Source organism: Ranitomeya variabilis, chromosome 3, assembly GCF_051348905.1.
Source record: "Ranitomeya variabilis isolate aRanVar5 chromosome 3, aRanVar5.hap1, whole genome shotgun sequence".
In the NCBI taxonomy this organism is placed as follows: Eukaryota; Metazoa; Chordata; class Amphibia; order Anura; family Dendrobatidae; genus Ranitomeya; species Ranitomeya variabilis.
Genome location: NC_135234.1, coordinates 638096891 through 638118632, shown reverse-complemented (window position 1 = coordinate 638118632; position 21742 = coordinate 638096891). Strand labels below are relative to the sequence as shown.

The following is a 21742-nucleotide window of genomic DNA, read 5'->3' as shown; positions in this document are numbered from 1 at the left end:
TAGATTTCATTCACTCCTCACCTATCAAACACAGGGAATAAAATATGCACCTTTTTATATGGGATATGTGTTCATTTCCTAATTATCTACATATAATTAATGTTCATTCCATATCCGAGATGCATAAGAAATCTATAATACTTCTCTATATTTTTGGACGTATAAGTTATTATGTTCATTCTTTTTATTTATTCCTTGCCTTCATTCTTTTTAGTACGTCCTCATATAGTGTACATACTGTACATTGATAATATATATAGTGTATAACACACATCATACAGATCACATTGGGACATATATTGTACGTACACACACACACGTACACACACGTACACACACACACGTACACACACACACACACACACACACACACACACACACACACACACACACACACACACACACACACACACACACACACACACACACACACACACACACACACACACACACCCCCCCCCCTCCACTGAGCCCCAAGTCATTGGGACGTGATGACGTCACTGGTCACGCTGACATGTTATGTACGTCAGTCCCGGAAGTGATGTTGGGCAGAGTGTGCCTGCTAGAAGCAGCAGCTCGGAGCAACCCGGGGAAACGGGCCAGCTGTTCCCGGTGACCCGTGCACAGTGCCGCCAGCAGGGGAGCTGCGCCGCCCTATCTCCGGAGCTGCCAGGCTGGTAAGGGAGCTCCGTGCACTGCACACTATCCGGGGGGCCGCCCGTCCAGTCACCTCATACAGCGACCTGACCCCGCTCCTCACTGTGCCCCACCGTACATGACAGGCAGCGGTGACGCCATGGCTACTGGGGCTGTGGACGGATGAGTGACACACTGCTGCCGGTCATGGCGAGCTCCATTCACTGACGTCCGTACATCGCCTACCCCTCACTGGGGGGCCGCCGGGGTAGAGGTAGATACTCCCCCATGGAGCCTGCTCTGTCAGCCTAGAGGGATGGACCCCTATGTATGGAATCGCTGCTCCCCTCAGGGGCCACATGTCACCTCCGCAGGATCTGATGCTGCTCTGGCCACATAAAGGCATCTAGTGTTACACCCCAATGTGCATCAGCCCAACCCACGGCCAATCCCCAGTGTAGCTGCACACCTGAAGTCCACGGCGGGGGTTACATGGTGTGGCCAGTCTCCAGTATGGCGCTACCACGGCCGATCCCCAGTGTAGCTGCACACCTGAAGTCCACGGCGGGGGTTACATGGTGTGGCCAGTCTCCAGTATGGGGCTACCACGGCCGATCCCCAGTGTAGCTGCACACCTGAAGTCCACGGCGGGGGTTACATGGTGTGGCCAGTCTCCAGTATGGCGCTGCCACGGCCGATCCCCAGTGTAGCTGCACACCTGAAGTCCACGGCGGGGGTTACATGGTGTGGCCAGTCTCCAGTATGGCGCTGCCACGGCCGATCCCCAGTGTAGCTGCACACCTGAAGTGCACGGCGGGGGTTACATGGTGTGGCCAGTCTCCAGTATGGCGCTGCCACGGCCGATCCCCAGTGTAGTTGCACACCTGAAGTCCACGGCGGGGGTTACATGGTGTGGCCAGTCTCCAGTATTGCGCTGCCGCGGCCGATCCCCAGTGTAGCTGCACACCTGAAGTCCACGGCGGGGGTTACATGGTGTGGCCAGTCTCCAGTATTGCGCTGCCGCGGCCGATCCCCAGTGTAGCTGCACACCTGAAGTCCACGGCGGGGGTTACATGGTGTGGCCAGTCTCCAGTATTGCGCTGCCGCGGCCGATCCCCAGTGTAGCTGCACACCTGAAGTCCACGGCGGGGGTTACATGGTGTGGCCAGTCTCCAGTATGGCGCTGCCACGGCCGATCCCCAGTGTAGCTGCACACCTGAAGTCCACGGCGGGGGTTACATGGTGTGGCCAGTCTCCAGTATGGCGCTGCTACAGTTGGCATAAAGAGAAAGCTGTATCACACTGCGACTAATCTGTCAGCGTCTGGTCACACGGTGCAGCTACCACCAGAAACGTGCAGTGCAGATCTGCACCATGTTGTGCTGCTCTGAGCAGATCTGCCTGTGACTCTGCTGATGCAGATGGGATAAAATACAAATAAACTCTATCCGCCCCTCACCTGGCGCTTCTATGGCTTCCCGGCTGCGTCTCCTTCCAGTCTCCATACAGCCTGGATTTCTGCAATGGTGCCTCGTACAATGTGACTGCTGTGCTTCTACACGTCGTGCGCTTTTTTTGTATTCTGCAAAAAAAGAAAAAAAAATCCTCAATATGTTTTTTAAAGATTTGAATCTCAAATTCACACAGCGTTGGGATCCTGAGGTAGACAAACCATTGATGCCACCCGTGCACCTGGACAGAGCTGACAGGTAAGGGGGTCACAACCCCCTCCAAAGCAGTAAGCAGCATCTGACAGATATATAGAGGAGTGCATGGTGATGAACTATCGGACCTCAGGCGGCCCAGGTATTGCTCTTGCACAGGGGCCCTCTCCTGTCTGTATCTGCCCCTGATTTGGAGCATAAACAGGCATTTGGAACATTTATTTGAACCCAGTTCACACTTTGTGGTTTTGATAGAGAGATGTATGTATGTGTATACATAATTTTTTTTTTTATTCTGCTGAAATGATTGTGGTTGCTTCAACAAACGTGGTGCAAGTGAATGAAAAAAATGAGTGTATATATATATATATTTTTTTTTTTTTTTGTTTGTTTTTAAATCAGAGAAATATGCTTCTTTTTTTCTCCACTAATGAGCCACTTCTTTACCTTCCCTGCTTCATGAACTCACCATCCGCTCTGGGGAGAGAAAAAGGTAGACTGTGGCTCAGTGAGATTTTATATTGCATCTGGCTATTGAAGTCTATGGAGTGAGGAAGCGAACAAAGGCGGAGTGCTCAGAGAGAACAAGCCGTTGCTTTGGTCTGTGTTTTAGGCCACGTTCACATGTTCGGTATCTGGTCAGTATTTTACATCAGTTATTTTTAACCCAAACCAAAACATGTAAACATGGTTTGTCATCAGGTTTCCCCCCCCCCCCCCCCCCATCTGAGAGAGGTAGACACCCATGTTCCAGCAATGTGTCACTTAGTGGGCTGCTTGATGAATTTTCATAAAATCCCTATTCTCTCTGCTGCAGATCTAGGAGTTTTCTGAAGCTGAGCTCTGTATAACCCCGCCACCCACCACTGATTGGCAGTACTGTGTACGCTGTGCATAGGCAGAAGGCTGCTAGTCAGTGGTGGGGATGGGGTTACATAGGGCTCATAAATATGGAGGACTACATGACAGCAGGTTTTAGTCCTCTAGTGATAATCCGCTGCTGATATAAACTGATTTTATCAAAACTACAACAGGCAGCCCAGTAAAAGCATCCCGCGTATCTGTGTACTGTATACAGCAGCCATCGTAGCAACTAGATCAGCGATTACTGAAAATAACGTGCAAAGGTTAAAACTGATGAAAACTGCCGGACACAACTCGTCTATAATCAGACGGCGTTACTCCTCATGTACACAGGTACAGTGTGTTCTGATCATTCACATGAAATGACAGGTTCACCTCACGCTGGCTGTCGGAGATTTCTGCATGTAAAATTGGCCTGCTGTCAGCTTCTGTTATTGGTTTTCTGAACCATGGACTATGTATTCCTCTAATGGTGATTGCAGGGCATTGTGGGGACAAAACAAACAAAAACAACTTCCAGTTCTTTCTTTTTAAGGGCTAATTTTTGGTAATAGTGATATTTTTTTTTCCTGCAAATCCGCTAGCTGACTATTTTGCAAAATCCATAAAATCAGCTGTAACGTTCAGATTTTGCTGTGAATTCACCCCTGCTACATTGAAAGAGGTGGGAACTGGGGCAAATCCACAGAAAATCTCGCATAATACATCTGGCGCAAGTGGACAATGACTTATCAGCAAAACGATGATGTGAACTTTATCATTTTGGCTCCTCGGTAGTTATTAGCAATGTCAATCCCTTTTACAATAGACGGAGAACTGGACAGTTGATTTGAGCTTGCCCACAATACATATGATATTTCCATTGGTGATGTCTCGGCTTATGCTGACTTACACCATCTATCTGTATGGGAACTTGTGTGTAGGTAGCAACAGGTTTATATAACATGGTACAATAATGAATCTTTTTTTGTGAATGGGGTAAGACATATTTCCAGGAATAGATATTTAGTTCTGTAAGGCTGTCAGTAAAGTCTCTGGACCTGGAGGAATGCTGGCTTGGCCAGACACATCAATGAGCTAAGGCTCTGCTTCTGGTTAGGATACTGATCCAGTTCATGTCATTAGAGCTGTATGAGCTAAATGTGTCAGGATCCAGAGTAACACAGCAAAAAATAAACCTCCCAGTGTAAGCCGTGTGGAGATGTAAATATCCATAGTCCTAAAATCTCTGGACACCACAACCGGGAAGTGGTAGACGGTGTGAAACACAGGTCTATTTTTCATCCTGTAGGCCAGGGGTGTCAAACTGCATTACTCGAGGGCCTCAAACCATGCGTGTTTTCAAGATTTCCTTCTCATTGCACAAGGTGCTGGAATCATTCTGTGCAGGTGATTAAATTATCACCTGTGCAATACAAGGAAATCCTGAAAACATGACCTGTTTGCAGCCCTTGAGGAATGCAGTTTGACACCCCTGGTTAGGCTGTGGAGTCGGTGAGCTGAGGTTCCAACCCCACTATCTTTTTTTTTTTTTTTTTTTCCCTTGCAAAAGGTGAGCACTGAACTGCTCAATTAGGTGCTCTTTGTGTGGCTAAACGGTCATTCTATGGTGACAGGCTTTCTTTAACCCCTTTAGGTGCTACGGTTACCAGCAAAGTGGAATCTAAGTGGTTGACAGGTGAAATAGTATGTATGTTGGAGCAGTGTAATATACTGTATATGTGAGCAAGCGTGATCCAATCTCCAAGTAGGACTAAGAAAAACAACATCTTAATAAAACATTAGAAAATGTAAGAAGCAAAAGTTGTAGCCTGGCAGGCTCCCACTCTCTACCATTCCACCTTTGCCTCGTTCCTTCCATCTTTCTAAGCCCCCACCAGTATCCCTATGAGTGTGGACTTGGCAGGCTCAGGACATCTACAGGTGCTTCTCACGAAATTAGAATATCATCAAAAAGTTAATTTCTTTTATTTCTTTAAATCCAAAAGTGAAACTCATATTATATAGTCATTACGGAAATATCTATTTCAAGTGTTTATTTCTGTTAGTTAATGTTGATGATTATGGCAGCCAATGAAAACCCAAAAGTCTCATTATCTCGGTAAATTAGAATACTTTATAACACCAGCTTGAAAAATGATTTTAAAATCCGAAATGTTGACCTACTGAAGTGTATGTTCAGTAGATGCACTCAATACTTGGTCGGGGCTCCTTTTGCCTCAATTACTGCATCAATGGGGTGTGTCATGGAGGCGATCAGCCTGTGGCACTGTGGAAGCCCAGGTTACTTTGATAGCAGCCTTCAGCTCGTCTGCATTGTTGGGTCTGGTGTCTCTCATCTTCCTCCTGACAATGGCCCCATAGATTCTCTAGGGGGTTAAGGTCAGGTGAGTTTTCTGGCCAATCAAGCAGAGTGATACTGTTGTTTTTAAACAAGGTATTAGTACTTTTGGCAGTGTGGACAGGTGCCAAGTCCTGCTGGAGAATGATACTTCCATCTCCAAAAAGCTTGTCGGCAGAAGGAAGCATGAAGTCTCTAAAACTTCCTGGTAGATGGCTGCGCTGACTATGGTCTTGATAAAACACAGTGGACCTACACCAGCAGATGACATGGCTCCCCAAACCATCACTGATTGTGGAAACTTCACACTAGACCTTAAGCAGCTTGGATTGTGTGCCTCTCCACTCTACATCCAGACTTTGGGGCCTTGATTTCCAAATGAAATGCAAAATTTACTTTCATGGACTAAGAGCAACAGTCCAGCTCTTTCTCCTTGGCCAGGTAACACCAGAAGCGTTTATCTATTGGTCATGAGTGGCTTGACGCAAGAAAGGTGACACTTGCAGCTCATGTCCTGGACGTGTATGTGTGTGTGTGTGGTGTGAATCTCCCCCCATTTTTTTTTTAATGACCTTTTCTTAACAATCCATTCAAGGCTGTGATTATCCCTGTTGCTTGTGCACCTTTTTCTACCACACTTTTTCCTTCCACTCAACTTTCCATTATATGCTTGGATACAGCACTCTGTAACAGCCAGCTTCTTTAGCAATGACCTTTTGTGGCTTACTCTCCTTGTGGAGTGTGTCAGTGACTTGCTTCTGGACATCTGTCAAGTCAGCAGTCCTCCCCATGATTATGGAGCTTCCTGAAACAGACTAAGGGTACCGTCACACATTGAAATTTCCATCGCTACGACGTTACGATTCGTGACGTTCTAGCGATATCGTTACGATATCGCTGTGTCTGACACGCTACTGCGATCAGACACCCTGCTGAGAATCGTACGTCGTAGCAGATCGTTTGGAACTTTCTTTCGTCGCTTGATCACCCGCTGACATCGCTGGATCGTTGTGTGTGACAGCGATCCAGCGATGTCTTCGCTTGTAACCAGGGTAAACATCGGGTAACTAAGCGCAGGGCCGCGCTTAGTAACCCGATGTTTACCCTGGTTACAAGCGTAAACGTAAAAAAACAAACCGTACATACTCACCCGTCGGTGTCCTTCAGGTCCCTTGCCGTCTGCTTCCTGCTCTGAGTGCCGGCCGGAAAGTGAGAGCAGATCACAGCGGTGCTGCGCTCTGCTCTCACTGTACGGCTGCACTCAGAGCAGGAAGCAGACGGCAAGGGACCTGAAGGACACCGACGGGTGAGTATGTACTGTTTGTTTTTTTACGTTTACGCTGGTAACCAGGGTAAACATCGGGTTACTAAGCGCGGCCCTGCGCTTAGTTACCCGATGTTTACCCTGGTTACCCGGGGACTTCGGCATCGCTCCAGCGCCGTGATTGCAACGTGTGACCGCAGTCTACGACGCTGGAGCGATGATTATACGACGCTGCGACGTCACGAATCGTGCCGTCGCAGCGATGAAAATTTCAATGTGTGACGGTACCCTAAGGGACCTTTTTAAATGCTTAAGTATTTGCAGGTGTTTTTGTTAATTATTTTAATTTACTGAGATAATGACTTTTGGGTTTTCTTTGGCTGTAAGCCATGATCGACATAAACAGAAATACACTTGAAATAGATCACTCTGTTTGTAATGACTTTATATGAGTTTCACGTTTTGTATTTAAGAACTGAAAAACATTAACTTTTTGATATTCTAATTTTGTGAGAAGCACCTGTATATTGCACGTCAATTTTGCTAACAACCTTTATCTGCAGAGTGCTGCAACTATTTCTTCCTAGGTCACCTTTTCTGTCTAAGCAGCTGACAAATTGTCGTGTGTTAGGGTTTTCTTTTTTTTTTTTTTTTTTTTTTTCCTGTGAACATTGTGACTGCAATGTAAAGTTAAAATGTTATTTATGATACGTGGTGAACACCATAAAAAGAATGCACCAGTAGCATGACTAATGAAATCTGATTCTTGTTTGTTCTGCAGGATAAAAGGAGGACCATGAATGCAGTAACCTAGCGCCTGGAGTGCCCCATTAGTGGGACAGTAGATGGAGAAGCAAATTAGTAGAGAGAGGGGTAGACTGGCCACCCCAGCGCACTCTTATTGCAATAACGCCCATGAAAGGAATGGCACACACCAATCTGGACCAGGAAACAACCGTGGCCTTTCTGCTTGCGGACATGTAAAACATGCATTTGAACTCATTGGTGACGGATCGCCAGACACAGTATCAGAGGTGTTCAGGAACAATCAGTCTTTCGTGCCTAAGCACAGTTGCTTCCATGATTCTGTTGGAGGTCCTCAGCCTTCAGATGTGGCTAGTGAGGTATGGACTAAGGAATTTCTCTCTGAAGAAGCCTCTGGATACAATACTATGGAACTTCCTGAAGACCCGAAACATCAACAAGAAACTACAGTTTATGAATCCCCACGATTCATCAACTCAGATTGTGACTGTATTAGTGGTGGCACGTACTCTGATATTGGCGACCATACTTGTAGCCAGGACTGCCAGCATTTTTCTTGCTACCAGCAGCAGTCATTAAATGAGGATGGAGGTGAAGAGGAAATTTCTGGCAGATTTGCAGAGGATGATTCTTGCAAAGGAATAAGTGGTAGAAAAGGTCGAAGAGGGAAAACCCGGAATTGTTCCAGGGACGAGTCTAAAAAGGATGCTCGACAAGGTCCTGCTAGCGGCAAGCACAAACTGGGTCGCAAGAAAAGTCATGGGGATGGGAGACACCAGCTGAGATCCTTCATTCCTCAACCATTGCTTCAGTTTTCTAACTATTGTATTCAGGTTCTCATTGATTTGGTGCTGTTGATCGGTGAATGTGTGGAGTCACTTGGCATGCTGTTGTATACAACGGTTTGGCTTCCTTCTCACGACTTGGGCAGTTTAAGAACTCAAATAATGACCTTTGGATTATGGGTAAAACATCGTGCTAAGGATTTTTGGGTCCTCGTTTGCGATTGTGGATCATGGATTTTACGTGTTTTTAAGATGTTGTGTGCTTTGCTCTTCCTGCTATTTATGCTTTCTGTGCGCTGTGCTCGACTTTGTTGGCAGTATATTAAGAAAACTGTGGACAGAGTTGGAGAGCATAGCACCTGGAGATCCTGGATTTCTACTAGACTGCATACAATCTGGGCCTTAGTCACACAAAACAGGACTTGTAAGCGTTTAGTCAGTCTGTTCAGAAGATGGACAGGGAAATTATCGCCTTCCAAATTAACTTCACAGAAAGAACCTTCATGGACCTCAGCGGGATCTCCCAGTACGGGAGGCCGCTTCCCTCCCAGACATGAGCTGGAACGATTGCTTTCTATGGTTGATATTCCTGAGGAGGATTTAAATCCATTTCAAGTGTTGGGAGTAGAGATGAACGCTAGTGATGTAGAGCTTAAAAAAGCTTACCGACAGCTGGCCGTGTTGGTGAGTATTCTTTTTTGTAAATTTTGTCAGTGGATGTGGGGTTTTTGCTTAAGACATTAGTATATTAGCTAATATTACAAACCTGCCCCTATACAGACCCAAAGGTGACTAGATGACCTTGTGGGCTATATCATTATGGCAGATGTGTGTGTCTAAACAAAGCTAAACAAATATGTGACTGCAGACTTGTGAATTCTCACATCATGCGGATTTGGTGGACGCATGACCTCAAGTACGTGACTTGCATACATGAAGTCACATGCTGACTAGATTGGTGCGGCCTCGCTAATTGCAAGTGTATTGTGGGAGGCCAGACATGGCCGAAAGTATGCAAATCAAATACTTGTGGTCACATGACTGCTTTTTCTTGGCACTGGAGAATCTTCACAGTGTGCAGTGCACACGATGTGAGGACTCACAATTCAGCAGTCACCTACTGAGATTCACTGCACACTGTTTTTTGGTGATGCAAGTTTCTTTATTTTGTGCGAACAAACAAAATTAATTGTGAACTTGAAGTATGCGACCAAGTAAGGATGTTTGGACTCCACTGAGGTCTTTATCAAATGTCGTTTGGTACTTGAAATGGAAGGGATATATTTGAAGGAGAAAAGTTGCAGTTAGTGCTGTGTTGTCTTGGTTGCCTTGGCGCTCCCGCGCCTATGTTTGCTTGGCGTGCACTCAGTCAAAAGTGAACCACCAATCTTCCAGCAGCGGTCACATTGTGACTGCAGACTTTCAGCCTGAGGAAGGACCACACCTTTAATGAATCATTTGCATATGACGTGAAATAAGATTTTTCTCCAGTATGCTTGGTTTGTGATGGAAAACATGGGGGAGTTGTTTTCAGCATTTATTTAGTCGTGGTAAGATTTTTCCATAGTCATCAGTGGAGAAAAAGTAAAGTTGGGCTCCAGCAATAGATTTCTAGATACATTGGCTGTAGGATTTACCCTCTTGTGCAGTACTTCTCGAGACTGATGTCAAACTGTTTCAGACTACTGCTTCCCTCCGGTGACCGTATAATATGAGACACTACTGCACTTTTAAATGGATATGACAACACAAATATTCACTCCTGCTAGAGACATACTGATGTCGGTCTCTCCGGTCTCTGCACTCACACATAATAACATATAACATTTTATTGAACATAGCTGAAAGGGTTTTAAACATATTACACAAACGTGGGGTTCAAAGATGAAGTATCAAGTAAAGGGGATGGTAGCTCCAAGTACAAGGGTCAGTATTCACCGCTCTAACATTACAGATGGCTGCCATTCACAGAAACAGTTTGGTATTGACACAAGTGAGGAAAATCAATATTTTATTCTGAAATATGGGAGCATTTCAGAATGATTGACATCTCTGTAAAGATGGAGCTTATCTGGATTTCATGCCTGTAGTCTGAGCAGCTTGAATCCCCTGGCAAGCTCCCCTTTATGCACGTAGGACCTAGAATGACAGTTCGGCCACTTTGATTTTTCTGATATGATCCTTTTTCCTTTTGTCTTTTAAATCCTGTAATTCTAGTAGAATTGGGTAGTTGGAGCTCATGTTTCTGTTTTTCTTTTGCACTGAAAAACAATGAAAGTTGAGCAGTGGAGCTCCAAGTTCTGAGTCAGGAACCACCCAGGTCAGATAAGAAAAGTAAACTTATTCAACACAATGCGTTTCAGGGACCACCCGTCCCCTTCATCAGGTGGTTCCTGACTCAGACCATGGAGCCCTGTGGATTTCCACTGTGCTCCTTTTCATTATTTTTTCACTGGATCACAGCTCCTGAGCAGGATGCCAGGAGCGGGTGGAAGGTGCTGTAGCGCCCCAGAACTGCCGTCATTCACCACTTGGCATCAGCATTGTGCCTGACATGCACAACTACCAGAAGTGAGATGAACACCTCTTCCCCCACCACAAGTGTTGCAGCATTCTTCATATAAACCAAAAGAGGGGTGGTCAATTTTCATATTCCTTTTGCATGCATGACCTGATCTTATTAGTTTATCTAGATCAGCGCTTCCCTTTAAGCAAAGTGTTAAATGCTCCACGTTTGAGCCTCCATTTTTAATATTATAGTGTATTGTGTGATGGGACTGCTTTAGTTTGTTGTGGCTCCTTCTTGTATATGCCCTCAGCGATCCTAGCAATGACTACAGGAAATGGTTGAGGAAGATCCATTCTTTTTGGACAGCCATTGATGAAAGTTGGGGCATTTTAGTTGAGTTTCATTCAGAAAAGGAGTGTTTGCAATGTTCTGCTTGGCTTCTTTCACACTAGCGTCGGGCTCGGCCCGTCGCCGTGCGTCGGGCCGAGGTCCCCGACGCTAGCGTTGTCCCCGCCGCACAACGGGGGCAGCGGATGCATTTTTCCAGCGCATCCGCTGCCCCATTGTGAGGTGCGGGGAGGTGGGGGCGGAGTTCCGGCGGAGTTCCGGCCGCGCATGCGCGGTCGGAAAAAGCGGACCGTCATGAGCAAAAAACGTTACATGTAGCGTTTTTTGCTCCCGACGGTCCGCCACTGCACGACGGGTGCGACGTGTGGCAATCCGTCACAATGCGTCGCTTCATGTTAATCGATGGCGAAAAAACGCATCCTGCAAACACTTTTGCAGGATGCGTTTTTTCGGCAAAACGACGCATTGTGACGGAATGCAGTTAACGCTAGTGTGAAAGTAGCCTTAGAATTATCTTTTCCTTCCTTCTTTTTAATGTGTTTTTTTTTTTTTTTTTTTTTTTTTTTTTTTGTAACAGGTTCATCCTGACAAGAACAATCATCCTCGAGCAGAAGAAGCTTTTAAGGTTTTACGGGCAGCATGGGATACTGTCAGTAACCCAGATAAGAGAAAAGAGTATGAACTGTAAGTGCGCAAAGATGAGGATCTCTTATAAGACCTTGATGATGGACTTCCTCCAGGAAATCAAACTTCTTTACTCAGTGACTTGAGTGACAGTGGCCCTGCATTAGGCAAATAATCAACATGAGAATTAAGTATCACATGAGCCACAAAAGTAAAGAAAATCTTAGCCTGACATGTTTAAGTAGCACTGATACAGCTCTGTACGTGTGCAGGCAACAAATTCTGTAGAGTATTCCACAAATGTAGAGCTCTGAGTAGCCTCGTAAGTAATGGCTACTTTCCTACACTTGGGCCTCATGGACACACCAAAACCATGTGCCTCATTAGTATGGAGCTGCTCTCCTATAGATATAGATGGATATACTGCCATAGATAGATTTTCATTCACAGCTGGTGGGTTGGGGGGGCACCTCTGTATAAAATTCAAGCAATGCTAAGGCAGTAAACCTGAGTGAGTGGCCTATTACGTACGGAGCCATATGAACTGTAATACAGTCATGTGCTTGACTTCCTAAAACTAATTCTGTACACATTTTTTGGCATGACTCTCATGATGCACGTTCTGACCTTTATCATTTAACTGCTCCGCTTCACTACAACTACACCTCCCTTTGCTGCTTTGCTTTTAGGATTGGTGAGTGTCGTGTCCCAAAGGTCAGACTTTGGCAAATGTTATAGCATGTTGCAAAATAATTTTTATACTATTCTAGGATGTGAAAATAGTGGTGACAGGTGGACATTCACTTATGTCAAATCTCAGCAGGAATATTAATTCATCTAATTATTAAACGTTTTTACTGGACATTGATTAGCTGATTTACAGGCCCATTGAAGGGTGTTTCTGCTTTAGAACTCTCCTCCAAAATTAAGCTTGGGTTGTTCTGCTAATGGGACCCCCAGTACTACTTGGCCGGAACCACCAGCAGTTTGGCTGATGCACAAGAGGAGTAACGAGGCATTACATGTGCATGTTGACATCGATGGGTTATCTATGTAATACACGGATTGCCGAAGTTCTTAGGACACCCTAGGTTACTGCGTTTTGCTCCATCTATAGATAAGACACCTGATCAGGGGCCACCTTTTAGCAGTGAATAAAGTAAACTTTTCAGTATCCTGTATGGAGCACATATATTACCGTATATGAATCCTCCTTTAATCCATATAGAAATCCCAAAAAGCCGAGGCACCAAGGCAATCGATTCTTGATAAACAACTTGATCTTTATTCCATATTAGGGCAAATCATGATGGGAAGACAAAAAGACAATGTTTCGGCAAAAATTGTCCCTCTCTAAAATATAGGGCTGTATATTATATATTTTTTGAAAAACAAAAATTTAGGCTTTTTAGAGGCCAGTTATGGTTGAAATGTTGGCTTTTTTTTTTTTCCTATATTGCTTTTGGACTTGGTGGGAGGAGACCCTATTGAGCATGGTACATATGAATCTGCTACTGTCCTCCTTTATTCCAGTGTTGATTATATTGAAAATGTATTTATTTCACTCTTTCGGCCGTGTAGAACGCCACTTGTGTGGCTTACATACCGCTTTTATATGAAGTAGTTCAATGATCAAGGTGAGCAGCGACTACATGAATCGTTACCTTGACATACGTGTGTTTTTTTTTTTTGTTTTTTTCCTGTTAACCCCTTTCTGCAACTGGATGGGATAGTATGTCCAATGGCAGTACCCCTGCTTTGATATGGGCTCCGGCAGTGAGCCTGCATCAAAGCAGGGTAATGTCAGCTGTTCAAAACAGCTGACATGTGCCCGCAATAGGCGCGAGTGGAATCGCGATCCGCCCACGCCTATTTAACTAGTTAAATGCCGCTGTCAAACTCTCACAGCGGCATTTAACAAGCGCTTCCGGACGGAAATGCGTGCACCGATGACCCAATCACGTGATCGGGGTCATCGGTTCGTCGGCATAACCAGAGGTCTCCTTGAGACCTCTATGGTTGTTGATGCCGGATTGCTATAAGCGCCTCCTTCTGGTCGGCTCTCATAGCAATGCTGTAATTCTACTACATACCTTATTTTTCTGACCATAAGACGCACTTTTTTTCCTCCAAATTTGGGAGGAAAGTGTGGGTGCGTCTTATGGTAGGGATGTAACATGGGGAGGGGGCAGCAGCGAGTGGGATGCACTGGGAGGCAGAAAAGTGTCCCTGCCAGGCTTCAGGAATCAGCGCTGGAGAAACCACATGGTCCCGATTATTAAAGTGCAGTGAATATTCATTAGCTGCTTCCCCGCCCACCTGTCAGCTGAGCGGGGAGCAGCAAATGAATAGTCCTTCACTTAAGCAGAGGCACACATGGTTTCCCAGCGCTGGATTCGTGCAGCAGCTGGGGGAGATCTGTGTGTCCGGTGGAGGAAGGGGCAGCAGCAGGGGCCAGGGGAGACAAGATCGCTGCATACCTGCCTGCTGGATGCTGAGTGCTCCAGCACAAGGACCTGTGTGATGTCAGGAAGTGGGCGGGCTGGAGCATCACATGGCAGCACAGAACCCTCCCTCTTCTGATGTCATCACAGGTCCTGCAGACACCACACTACAATCTGCAAGCTTCCTCCTGTGCTGTGGAGAGGCAGGGAGCGCTCTGTGGTGTCATGGGATGGGATGCTCCAGCTTTTTACCTCACCACAGCTGGCTGGCTGCCACAATTAAAGGGTTAGTCACTACAACACACAATAAAGCACTCTGCCACTCCTGTGGTGAACTATAACTCCCAGCATGTCATAGGATCTGCAGGACATGCTGGGAGTTATAGGTCTCCCATTGGTTCTTAAAGCAGCACTCCAGTGTTGTTTTTCAGTGCTGGAGTGGTGCTTTAACCCCTTTCTGACATCTGACGTACTATCCCGTCGAGGTGGGGTGGGCCCGTATGACCACCGACGGGATAGTACGTCATACGCGATCGGCCGCGCTCACGGGGGGAGCGCGGCCGATCGCGGCCGGGTGTCAGCTGCATGTCGCAGCTGACATCCAGCACGATGTGCCAGGAGCGGTCACGGACCGCCCCCGGCACATTAACCCCCGGCACACCGCGATCAAACATGATCGCGGTGTGCCGGCGGTATAGGGAAGCGTCACGCAGGGAGGGGGCTCCCTGCGGGCTTCCCTGAGACCCCCGGAGCAACGCGATGTGATCGCGTTGCTCCGAGGGTCTCCTACCTCCTTCCTCGCTGCAGGTCCCGGATCCAAGATGGTCGCGGCATCCGGGTCCTGCAGGGAGGGAGGTGGCTTACCGAGTGCCTGCTCAGAGCAGGCGCTGGTAAGCTTGCAGTGCTCCAAGTCAGATCGGTGATCTGACAGAGTGCTGTGCAAACTGTCAGATCACCGATCTGTGATGTCCACCCCCCTGGGACAAAGTAAAAAAGTAAAAAAAAAAATTTTTTCCACATGTGTAAAAAAAAAAAATAAAAAAAAAAAAAAAATTCCTAAATAAAGAAAAAAATATATATATATTATTCCCATAAATACATTTCTTTATCTAAATAAGAAAACAAAACAATAAAAATACACATTTAGTATCGCCGCGTCCGTAACGACCCAACCTATAAAACTGCCCCACTAGTTAACCCCTTCAGTAAACCGTAAGAAAGAGGCAAAAAACAACGCTTTATTACCATACCGCCGAACAAAAAGACAGATATAAATAACCATGGTACCGCTGAAAACGTCATCTTGTCCCGCAAAAAACGAGCCGCCATACAGCATTATTAGCAAAAAAATAAAAAAGTTATAGTCCTGAGAATAAAGGGAAACCAAAATAATTATTTTTTCTATAAAATAGTTTATATCGTATAAACGCGCCAAAACATAAAAAAATGATATAAATGAGATCGCTGTAATCGTACTGGCCCGAAGAATAAAACTGCTTTATCAATTTTACCAAACGTGGAACGGTATAAACGCCTCTCCCAAAAGAAATTCACGAATGGCTGGTTTTTGGTCATTCTGCCTCACAAAAATCGGAATAAAAAGTGATCAAAAACTGTCACATGTCTGAAAATGTTACCAATAAAAACGTCAACTCGTCCCGCAAAAAACAAGACCTCACATGACTCTGTGGACGAAAATATGGAAATATTATAGGTCTCAAAATGTGGAGACGCAAAAACTTTTTTGCTATAAAAAGCGTCTTTTAGTGTGTGACAGCTGCCAATCATAAAAATCCGATATAAAAAACGCTATAAAAGTAAATCAAACCCCCCTTAGTTAGGGAAGAATAATAAATTTAAAAAAATGTATTTATTTTCATTTTCCCATTAGGGCTAGGGTTAGGGCTAGGGTTGGAGGTAAAGTTAGGGTTAGGGTTGGGGCTAAAGTTAGGGTTAGGGTTTGGATTACATTTACGGTTGGGATTAGAATTATGGGTGTGTCAGGGCTAGGGGTGTGGTTAGGGTTACCGTTGGGATTAGGGTTAGGGGTGTGTTTGGATTAGGGTTTCAGTTATAATTAGGGGGTTTCCACTGTTCAGGCACATCAGGGGCTCTCCAAACGCGACATGGCGTCCGATCTCAATTCCAGCCAATTCTGCCTTGAAAAAGTAAAACAGTGCTCCTTCCCTTTCGAGCTCTCCCGTGCGCCCAAAAAGGGGTTTACCCCAACATATGGGGTATCAGCGTACTCGGGACAAATTGGACAACAACTTTTGGGGTCTAAGTTCTCTTGTTATCCTTGGGAAAACAAAAATTTGGGGGGCTAAAAATCATTTTTGTGGGGAAAAAAGGATTTTTTATTTTCACGGCTCTGCGTTGTAAACTGTAGTGAAACACTTGGGGGTTCAAAGTTCTCACAACACATCTAGATAAGTTCCTTGGGAGGTCTAGTTTCCAATATGGGGTCACTTGTGGGGGGTTTGTTCTGTTTGGGTACATCAGGGGCTCTGCAAATGCAACGTGACGCCTGCAGACCATTCCATCTAAGTCTGCATTCCAAATGGCGCTCCTTCCCTTCCGAGCTCTGTCATGCGCCCAAAGAGTGGTTCCCCCCCACATATGGGGTATCAGCGTACTCAGGACAAATTGGACAACAACTTTTGGGGTCTAATTTATCCTGTTACCCTTGTGAAAATAAAAAACTGGGGGCTAAAAAATAATTTTTGTGAAGGAAGAAAAAAAAAAAAAAGTGTTTATTATCACGGCTCTGCATTATAAAGTTCTGTGAAGCACTTGTTGGGTCAAAGTGCTCAACACACATCTAGATAAGTTCCTTAAGGGGTCTACTTTCCAAAATGGTGTCACTTGTGGGGGGGTTTCAATGTTTAGGCACATCAGGGGCTCTCCAAACGCAACATGGCGTCCCATCTCAATTCCGGTCAATTTTGCATTGAAAAGTCAAATGGCGCTCCTTTCCTTCCGAGCTCCGCCATGCGCCCAAACAGTGGTTTACCCCCACATATGGGGTATCCGCGTACTCAGGACAAATTGGACAACAACTTTGGGGGTCCATTTTCTCCTGTTACCCTTGGTAAAATAAAACAAATTGGAGCTGAAATAAATTTTGTGTAAATAAAAATGAACATTTTACTTTTTTTTTTTTTTTCAAACATTCCAAAAATTCCTGTGAAACACCTGAAGGGTTAATAAACTTCTTGAATGTGGTTTTGAGCACCTTGAGGGGTGCAGTTTTTAGAATGGTGTCACACTTGGGTATTTTCTGTCATATAGACCCCTCAAAATGACTTCAAATGAGATGTGGTCCCTAAAAAAAAAAAAAAAAAAATGGTGGTGTAAAAATGACATTTCTGGTCAACTTTTAACCCTTATAACTCCCTAACAAAAAAAAATGTTGGTTCCAAAATTGTGCTGATTTAAAGTAGACATGTGGGAAATGTTACTTAATAAAGTATTTTGCGTGACATATCTCTGTGATTTAAGGGCATAAAAATTCAAAGTTGGAAAATTGCAAAATTTTCAAAATTTTCGCCAAATTTCTGTTTTTTTCACAAATAAACGCAAGTTATATCGAATAAATTTTACCACTAACATGAAGTAGAATATGTCACGAGAAAACAATGTCAGAATCGCCAAGATCCGTCAAAGCGTTCCAGAGTTATAGCCTCATAAAGGGATAGTGGTCAGAATTGTAAAAATTGGCCTGGTCATTAACGTGCAAACCACCCTTGGGGGTGAAGGGGTTAAATATAAGCCCTGTGCCCCTATTCTTATACTCGCCCTCCAGCGTCTTCATATAGTACTTTACAGCCACCACACTGGTCCCGCAGCTCCATCTTCTACCCATAGCTTCCAACATAATAACATACTATTATATGTGGTGTTATTATAAATAATAGTATGTTTATGTTATTAAATATTTTACCACCTTTTTTTGCTTCAAATATTTTTTTCCCTATTTTCCACCTCTAAAACCTGGGTGCTTCTTAGTCCGGTGCATCTTATAGTCCGAAAAATACGGTAGATGTGATCTGAGCATCGCCTCTATGTAGCAGAGGCAATCAAGTTGTGGCAGCTTCTAGTCTCCTATGGAGGCTATTGAAGCATGCTAAAACTTAAAGAAAAATAGTTTTAAAAATATGAAAAACAATAGTTTAAATCGCCCCCTTTCACCCCATTCAAAATTAAAACAATAACAAAAATCAAACCTACACATATTTGGTATCGCCGCATTCAGAATTGCCTGATCTATTAATAATAATAAAAAAAGGATTAACCTGATTGCTAAATGGCGTAGTGAGGAAAAAAATCAAAACGCCATAATTACGTTTTTTTTGGTTGCTGCGACATTGCATTAAAATGCAATAACGGGCGATCAAAAGAACGTATCTGTACAAAAGAGGTATCATTAAAAATGTCAGCTCGGCACGCAAAAAGTAAGTCCTCACCCGACCCCAGATCATGAAAATGGAGACGCTACGGGTATTGGAAAATAGCGCAATTTTTTTTTTTTATTTTTTAGCTTTGGAATTTTTTTTTCCCTACCTAGATAAAAAATAACCTAGACATGTTTGTCTATGAACTCGTAATTACCTGGAGAATCATAACGGCAGGTCAGTTTTAGCATTCAGTGAACCTAGCAAAAAAGCCAAACAAAAAATAAGTGTGGGATTGCACTTTTTTTTTTTTTTTTGCAATTTCACCGCACTTGGAATTTATTTTTGCTGTTTTCAAGTACACAGCATGCTAAAGCCAATGATGTCATTCAAAAGTACAACACGTCCCGCAAAAAATAAGCCCTCACATGGCCATATTGGTGGAAAAGTAAAAAAGTTATGGCTCTGGAAAGAAGGGGAGCGAAAAAACGAAAACGCAAAACCGAAAAAAGCTCCGTCATGAAGGGGTTAAATCTACTGTGGTCTGATAGTTGAATCCATTGTATTTGTAAGAAGAAGGGTGGTGATATACAGATTACTTTGCATATGTATACATAGTAGCTAATCAGTTATTGGACTCTGCAAAGGGGGCACTCTTCACATGGATACATCATACCTGTAGGGGATAAACATGTTCTCCAGAACCTAGGAAAAAATTACAAATGGCTGGGAAAGTATTAAAATAAAATAAAATGTGTTCATTGTCTTTTGTATTTATATAATAATAATAATAATTAATAATTAATCATATATATTTTTTCTTCTTTCTTTCTTTCTTTCTTTCTTTCTTTCTTTCTTTCTCTTTTGGACCCCCCCCCCCCTTCTAATAACTGCATTTACATTTTATGCTTTTCCCTTTCTCATTAGATGTTTAGCTATACCTCTATTGTAAGGAAAGAGTCTATTTTGCTATGCTCCAAGCAAAAAAAACATAATTTGGGTAATGGAAGTGGCAAATGTAAAGATTCCCACTGATATGAAATCCCTTGCTAATATCTCCATCTGTTTGATTAATTCCAGGAAGCGAATGTCGGAAACTGAGTTGGCGAAGTCCATGAATGAATTTCTCACCAAGCTGCAGGACGATCTAAAGGAGGCAATGAACAGCATGATGTGCAGCAAGTGTCAGGGAAAGCACAGGTACAGTGCAGGCGGCAGACGGGAATCTCCCCGTACGGCGAGTGCGTGCTTCTGCAGTTGTGCTGGGATTTGTGTCTGTAATGCAGCAGCAGAAATGCACCCATGTTATGATTGTATAAAATTGGTCAAATGACAAATTCCACTTGGAATGAGTTGTAAGGAGCGTTCTAACTAGCAGTAATTAGTGAGTTGAAAAGCCTTTAAAAAAAAAAAAAAAAAAAAAAAAAATTGTGTAAGGAAGTGACTACATAGGTATTCCTTTTTCGAGAAGTTATCCATCAACAGAATAAATACTCCTCCTAGATTGCTGGTGCGAGTCTGATCATTCAGACTTCCACTGTTGACCAGAGCGGTGCATTTTTCTCCATTGTCTGATTGGAGCGAGAATTTGCAAACTCAAGCACCTCTGGTCATTCACTATGGGACTGCCAGAGGGGGCACAGTACAGTGGTCTGCTTTCCCCGTGCGCCAAGAAGGACTATGCTCCTGTCTGCTGCCAGATCCTGTTCTCAACTTTTGTGATGTACTTTTAGGTTGTATACTGAGAAGGCAAAATTTGTCACACTGCCTGTCCGTAGGGTCCCCCCCCCCCCCCCCCCCCGATAGTGGTTAATATATATTTGTACTCTACCTCCTACATGTGCGTATGTATACCATGTATATCTATATTCGCAGAGTACTGTTACGTAATGTGTGTATGTACGGTATATAAATTCTGCAAAGTAGGAATGCTTTTGGAAAAAGTAGTGTTAAGGCCATGTTCACACAATGCGTTTTTTACTGCGGAACCGCGGCGATTTTGCCGCTGCGGGTCCGCAGCTGTTTTCCATGCAGGGTACAGTACAATGTAACCCTATGGAAAACAGGAAACGCTGTGCACATGATGCAGAAATTCACTAAAAAAGCCGCGCTGAATAGCTGCGGTAAAAAAGGACCATGTCACTTCTTTGTGCGGAACTGCAGCGATTCTGCATCCATAGACCTCCATTGTGAGGTCAAACCCGCAGTAAAACCCGCAGATCAAAAATATATCTGCGGGTTTTATTGCGGTTATGGGTGGAGAAACCGCTGCAGCAGGAAGTGCGGGGAAGCGGGCGGAAGTGCGTGGGCGGAAGTGCTTGGGCGGAGTGTGTTCCTGTATCCCGAAGAGACATGGAGGCATACCGTCGCATGGGGATCGATGTCGGCCGTTTGATTGATTTGGTATGTGTGTGTGTGTGTGTGTCCCCATGCGACGCTAGTGCCACCATTGTGCTAAGTCGCCGTATGGGACTACTACTCCCATCCGGTATTAGGATGGGAGAGTTGTCCCTGTGTCCGGCGACTTAGCACAGTTGTAAAGTTACACAAAACACACACAATACACATACATGACACACAGTACATACAACATATAACAGAGTATATACTCACCAACAGCACACTGGTAGGCGAAGCCCTCGATCCCCTAGAAAAAATCCCAAAATAAAAAATCTAATTCATACTCCCTGTCCGCAGAATCCATAAAACGAGTGTCCCACTCCGATCGGCTGCTCTCCGGCGATACACTGCCAGGAGCGAAGCTCCTAGCAGTGTATCGCGTACTGTTCCGGAGTTCAATGGCTCCGGCGTCTCGGTTAACGGCAGTACAGCTGCGTTGAACTTTCCCATGCAGCACTGCCGTTAAGCGAGAGTGTCGGGGTCAATGACCGCCGGTAAACTCGCTCGCGCATGCGCAGTGACACACCGACAGGAACTATGGCTCCTGCCAGTGTGTTGCTGCAGCCGTGGAGAGCAGACATATCTCTGGATGTGTCTGTTCTCCATGGAAGATCTTCGTGGGACCCTCTGGATTTCTGCGGACAGGGCCAGGGAGTATGAATTTGTTTTTTTATTTTGCGTCTTTTTCAGGTCGAGGGTCTTCA

The 21742-nt window shown here is 44.6% G+C and overlaps 1 protein-coding gene across 2 annotated transcripts in view; it reads left to right on the top strand.

The window, feature by feature from the left end:
• Positions 1-525: 525 nt before the first annotated feature.
• The window catches only part of DNAJC14 (DnaJ heat shock protein family (Hsp40) member C14), a 32961-nt gene continuing 11744 nt past the window's right edge, over positions 526-21742 (top strand). For both annotated transcript variants that reach the window (XM_077297592.1, XM_077297594.1), the window contains exons 1-4: positions 526-677; positions 7551-9003; positions 11754-11860; positions 19719-19838. In XM_077297592.1, coding sequence (XP_077153707.1) covers positions 7615-9003; positions 11754-11860; positions 19719-19838 — 1616 coding nt within the window. In that variant the 5' untranslated portion in view covers positions 526-677; positions 7551-7614. The remainder of the gene's footprint in view (positions 678-7550; positions 9004-11753; positions 11861-19718; positions 19839-21742) is intronic.